Source organism: Salvia splendens, chromosome 5, assembly GCF_004379255.2.
Source record: "Salvia splendens isolate huo1 chromosome 5, SspV2, whole genome shotgun sequence".
In the NCBI taxonomy this organism is placed as follows: domain Eukaryota; kingdom Viridiplantae; phylum Streptophyta; class Magnoliopsida; order Lamiales; family Lamiaceae; genus Salvia; species Salvia splendens.
Genome location: NC_056036.1, coordinates 35,688,762 through 35,694,598, shown reverse-complemented (window position 1 = coordinate 35,694,598; position 5,837 = coordinate 35,688,762). Strand labels below are relative to the sequence as shown.

Below are 5,837 nucleotides of genomic sequence, written 5' to 3'. Positions count from 1 at the left end.
GATACTTTTGACTGACTGATAAAATGATATATGTTAGGTTTATTGCATAGAATGATAGTTTTGCCGGATAGAATGATACTCTGAGTTGATAAAATGATACTTTTGACTGATAAAATGATACTTAAATAAGATTTTACGTATTTAAATGAGCGAAATTTGTATATCATGGGAAATAAGATTTTACGTATAACTGAACCTCATACATACGTGTAACTGAACCTCATAGATCTATATATCATGGGAAATAAGATTTTACGTATTTAAATGAGCGAAATTTGGATACGTAAATTTTATCATGAGCGAAATTCAGAAATTAAATAAGCGAAATGACATATTTACCCTCTGCACCTTTTTTATGAAGGAAAGCTAAGTTTGAATCTAGATCACGTGATTTTAAAAATGTGTGGTCCAGATTTAGTTATAGGGTTATTACGGAAATTGGGGTTATCATTATAATGCACCCCTTCAAAGACATCCTTAATTTTAGGTGAAATGAAATTGTATTTTTATTCATCACAAATAAATAAGTAAAGCTTTAGAAAAAAAAATCTTATGTCGTCGGTCATCACCTGTCACACATTCACGATATTCTGCTAATTTCCCTTTGTTTCCGCTTCTATATTTTCACTTTGTTTCTTCTGATGAAGAAAATCGATAATGATGTACTAGGAGTATTATTTTCTTGATCAAAATGCTTAAAAATTCTTTGGTGATAAGATATTATGTGCAGCACAAAAACGTTTTATGTATTTTCAAGAAAGAAGAAATAGACAACTCCAGCATATAGGAGTAATAAAATATCGTCAAATTCGTTTCAAATTGTACTCTTAACACTTTCTGAAATCACTGCTCAGACTTGCACCATTTTCAAGTCTCAACACCATAGAAATCCCACGCATAATACTCACTGCACTGCGTGTTTTAGTTGAAGCAAGAAATCTAGCAAAATTTCCTTCCAAAGGAAAGAGCTGAACCAAAATCTTGGCCTTCTTGCTTGTTGAAGGAAATGGGGCGTTGTGGAACATCGAAAGTTGCAATCTTGCTGCCTTTTCTAGTGCTGATTTGGGTGGAATTAGTGGCGGGTAAGTTTTTGGTGGAGAAGAACAGTCTGAGAGTGTTTACACCGGAGAGCATTAAAGGAAATTACGATAGTGCCATCGGCAACTTTGGGATTCCACAATATGGTGGAACCATGGCTGGAGCTGTGGTGTATCCAAAGGAGAATACAAAGGGCTGTCAGAAATTTGAAGCTTCTGGGATTTCCTTCAAGAGCAAGCCTGGAGCTTTACCCACCTTTGTGCTTGTTGATCGTGGAGGTACTTTTCTGTGTGTGTGTGTGTAATATTATTTATTTAGGTAGTAGAGAGGATAAGCTTGCTCTAGATTTGATATTGCATTGTGATGTGCTTTTACGGGATCTTTCTTAATTAAGGCTGGGTTTGTTAATGATCATGTATGCCTCCTTTAAATTCGATTTAATTGGGGGGATGGGGAATTGCATTTGCATATGAATTTTAATTTTGCGCCTGACGGTTTAAATTAGGTAATTTATTTTATTTCCTAATCTACCCTTGTGATTGTTGGGATAATTTCTGTGTCAAGCTGCTTGTGATTGTTGGGACATTCTTGTTTTTTCTGTTGAGAACTTTCTTAATTTAGAAGGTTTTTCTAGCTAAGTTAGCTTAAGGGTAAAGGAGTTGGAGAGTTTATTATGTCTGTCAGTTTCTTCGAAGATAACACTTGCATCTATCATCTATGTTGCAGATTGCTTTTTTTCTTTAAAAGTGTGGAATGCCCAGAATGCTGGTGCAGCTGCTGTTCTAGTGGCTGATCACCGTGATGAACCGTTGATCACGATGGACTCACCTGAAGAGGGTCATGCATCTGCAGAATATATTGAAAATATAACAATACCTTCTGCGCTGGTTGATAAAAAATTTGGTGAGAAACTAAAGAATGCGCTGAGTAAAGGAGATATGGTGAATGTAAACCTCGACTGGAGGGAAGCCGTCCCCCACCCGGATGATCGAGTGGAATATGAACTGTGGACTAACAGCAATGATGAGTGTGGGGTTAAGTGTGATATGTTGATGGAGTTTTTGAAGGATTTTAAGGGTGCAGCCCTAATGCTTGAGCAAGGTGGCTATACCCAGTTTACTCCGCACTATATAACGTGGTACTGCCCTGAGGCATTCACCGTGAGCAAACAATGTAAGTCCCAGTGCCTCAACCATGGGAGATACTGTGCTCCGGACCCGGAGCAAGATTTCACCTCTGGTTATGATGGAAAAGATGTGGTGCTTGAGAACTTGAGACAACTATGTGTTTTCAGAGTGGCCAATGAGACCCGAAAGCCGTGGGTCTGGTGGGACTATGTAACTGATTTCCATATCAGATGCCCCATGAAGGAGAAGAAATACGGCAAAGAATGTGCTGAGGAGGTTATCAAATCTTTAGGTAGATTTTACTCTTTCTTCATAAACATGTTGGTTTAGCACAACATGAAAGTATTATATGGTTGCTCTCATGCCAGGTCTTGATCTGAGTAAAATCGAAAAGTGCATGGGCGACCCTGATGCTGATGCTGACAATCCAGTTCTGAAAGAAGAGCAAGAAGCTCAAGTGAGTATTTGAACTTCTTTTTGGGGGAAAAATGTTTGTATTCTTTCATTTATGTTATGGTTTGTTAACAGTCATTTCAAATGCCTAAAATGTGAATTTTGTAGATTGGTAAAGGATCGCGTGGTGATGTGACCATTTTGCCTACGCTTGTCGTGAATAACCGCCAATATCGAGGTCTGTTTGCTGCCTTATGTTGAAATGCATCATAGTATTCAAATGTCAACTTCCCATAACATGTCTACTTTCAGGAAAATTGGAGAAGGGTGCTGTCTCAAAGGCTATATGTGCTGGTTTTGAAGAAACTACAGAGCCATCTGTTTGTTTAAATGGCGGTATGCTTTTTCTGAGTAATTAAAAGGTTGAGTGTAATAACTATAAACTCGTAACTGATACTCTCTAGCTGCAGAAGTAGAAACGAATGAGTGCTTGCACAATAATGGTGGCTGCTGGCAAGACATGGTAGCAAATATTACAGCTTGCAAGGTGAGGATTTTTTTAAACAAACACTATTTTGTGTCAACGTTTATCCTTTTCTTACTTTTTTTGGAGTTCAGGACACATTTCGAGGAAGAGTGTGCGAATGTCCAATAGTTAATGGTGTGCAATTGAAGGGAGATGGTTACAGATCTTGTTCTGGTATGCCGTATGCTGAGGATTTTATGTGTTAATTTGTTTACCAAGTAGTTTGGGATGGGATAAAGATCTCTTAACTTTTAGAACATTGAAAACTATTTTTATCTTGGCCACGATGGTGGTTGAGATCTGAAAGGAAAGTCAAGAAACGTAAGCATCCGTACGAGACATTGTTCAACTCATTCTTAAGGTTCCAAGAAAGTAGACCACTAAAATTCCTCAGTCACAATGACAAGTGGTAGCCTAAAGTAAGCATGTTTTACTGCGGTTACATAGGCACAGATCACCCTTTAAATGTCTGATATTGGGGATGGATTTCTGCTCATCTACTAATAAAACTTTGCCATTGTTTTGTTGTCATTCCTTGCAACCATTTTCATTCTAAATTAATAGTTCAAAAACACATCGCAATTTGCTACATATTCTTCAATATATTCTCTAACACGTGTTTCACGTAGCCTGTATAACCGCTGCTATTTGGATGTAATAGGGGAAATCTTAAATTTTAAGTTATCTATCTTGTCTCATACCTTTGTAGCATAAAATGGGAGTAGTATTTAAATTCCTTAGTTTTTCAGCTGGAACGAGTATGTTGGTTAAGCCATTGAGGTAGTGTTATTAGAATATTATTCAGATTCATTCTGCATGTGCAGCAAGTGGCCCTGGGCGATGCAGAATACATAACGGAGGCTGCTGGCATGAAAAGAGGGATGGGGTCACTTTCTCTGCTTGTTTGGTCAGTGAATCTTAAAACTTTGTGTCCTCATCCAAAGCTTAAACTTGGATACGAATGAAATTGTTCAATATGTTTTTTAACAGGATAGCGAAGATGGAAAATGCACATGTCCTCCAGGATTTACAGGTGACGGTGTTAAAAATTGTGAAGGTACAGAACTTTCTGCACAACATTCTTTTATAGCTTTGAAGCTCAGTTACCATGGTAGACGTTTCTGTTACCTGATACAACTATGCGATACAAAATGGATAAAGAATTTACAGTATTTGCTAAAAATTGCAATCTTTCAGAATATATGATGGCTTCAATATTGTTCAAGGTGAGATCAATGGAGGTTCTCCCTTTATCATGTCAAGCACTCAGATGAACATCCTTTACAAAATCTGAGCAATATGTTTTATTTGAAAACTTGACTACCTGGTGATGCCAAAATAATAATATTTGTGAGTATCTAACAAATAGTAGTAATATATAAAAGAAAGATGTGAATTGGTGAGTCGCGTTTTAAAAGACTTGGCGTGCTAGATTGCTAGAAATCATTATTCATCTCTTTGTATGCTGTTTTGAGCAATTTTGATTTTGTTTTTCATGTTATTCTTCAAATATTCAACCCGTATTGTGAGTTAATCTATCATGTAAAGTAAACGGCCTCTAACAAGATATTGTCCTTTTTTTTGCTCTTTGAAAAGATGCGAAAATGGAGCCAAAAGATTATTGTGTAGCATGTATAACCTTGGTTTACCTTTTAACATTCAGATATTAATGAATGTAAGGAGAAGAAAGCTTGTCAATGCAACGAATGCAACTGCAGAAACACATGGGGCAGTTACGAGTGTACTTGTAGCAGCGGCCAGCTGTATATGAGGGACCATGATACCTGCATCGGTTAGTTCAACTTCAAGATTTGTTCTTACGATTTATCTGTATGAATTTTCCTTATTTTATTCGTATTCTATTGTTGTGCAGGTCACAGTGCTTCAGAGGTGAAGTATGGTTGGGGTGCTGTTTGGCTTGTTCTGATTGTATTAGGTTTGGCTGGTGGTGGTGGCTATCTCGTGTACAAACAGAGGTTGAGGGTAAGTTTTCGATCTGTACATCAGTAGTACGAATCTCTCGTTGAAATACATGTTGGAGAGGTTCAGTTTCATACAAATTCCTGCTTCATGCTTAGAACTATATAGTTGAAACATATATTGAATCTCAACTCGTTACCATCATAACAATTTTCCCATAATTGCGTTTTCAGTCGTATATGGACTCAGAGATTAGGGCTATAATGGCTCAATACATGCCTCTGGACAGCCAGAATGAAGTAGCAAATCACGTAGATGAAAATCGTGTTTGACTAGAGATTCTCAATGCAACGGTGCTGTGGGGGCTCGTGTACCTCACCTTGGATAGAATGAGAATCAACATGATGTCTTTAAATATGCGACATGCCTGTGACAGGGGTGCTGCATAAAATATTAGTCGGAAACATGGACATTGTTGTAGCCTGTTACTGGCTGTGCCCAGAAACTGCATTTGATCTTTTTTATTTTTTTTCGATTCTGCAACGTGTATCTTCATCGTTTCTTGATGCAAGGAGAGTGGAACCATATATTATTTCTAGCATTAGTTGATAATGGTATGTTACCATATGCCACGGATTAAATCAATGTTTTAAAAACCGGACCGGCCGGTTCGACCGGTTCAACCGCGAACCGGTAGGTGGTCCGGTCCGGTAGCACTATAAAACCAGTGACATGTTCAACCGCCGAAACCGGCCGGCCGGACCGGTCAAGCTGGGAACCGGAAACCGGTGCAAATGCTTTTCAAAATTTTATTCTAAAATTTTGGCCTTGAT

At 37.9% G+C, this 5,837-nt stretch overlaps 1 protein-coding gene across 1 annotated transcript; it reads left to right on the top strand.

The window, feature by feature from the left end:
* The first annotated feature begins 571 nt into the window (after positions 1 to 571).
* On the top strand, positions 572 to 5,616 carry LOC121805638 (vacuolar-sorting receptor 3-like). The gene is made up of 12 exons (XM_042205580.1): positions 572 to 1,316; positions 1,765 to 2,457; positions 2,534 to 2,622; positions 2,727 to 2,796; positions 2,871 to 2,954; positions 3,029 to 3,105; positions 3,177 to 3,258; positions 3,909 to 3,991; positions 4,075 to 4,141; positions 4,748 to 4,876; positions 4,958 to 5,067; positions 5,238 to 5,616. Exons 1-12 carry the CDS (start codon positions 1,007 to 1,009, stop codon positions 5,334 to 5,336), a joined length of 1,893 nt encoding a protein of 630 aa, XP_042061514.1. The 5' UTR covers positions 572 to 1,006; the 3' UTR covers positions 5,337 to 5,616.
* Positions 5,617 to 5,837: the final 221 nt, after the last annotated feature.

What these genes read in the sequence shown, in the direction of transcription:
- LOC121805638 (XM_042205580.1), top strand. Translation starts at nt 1,007, where the DNA reads ATGGGGCGTTGTGGAACATCGAAAGTTGCAATCTTGCTGCCTTTTCTA. An exon ending in TGTGCTTGTTGATCGTGGAG is followed by an intron (nt 1,317 to 1,764) that starts GTACTTTTCTGT and finishes TCTATGTTGCAG; the next exon opens with ATTGCTTTTTTTCTTTAAAA. An exon ending in GGACCATGATACCTGCATCG is followed by an intron (nt 4,877 to 4,957) that starts GTTAGTTCAACT and finishes ATTGTTGTGCAG; the next exon opens with GTCACAGTGCTTCAGAGGTG.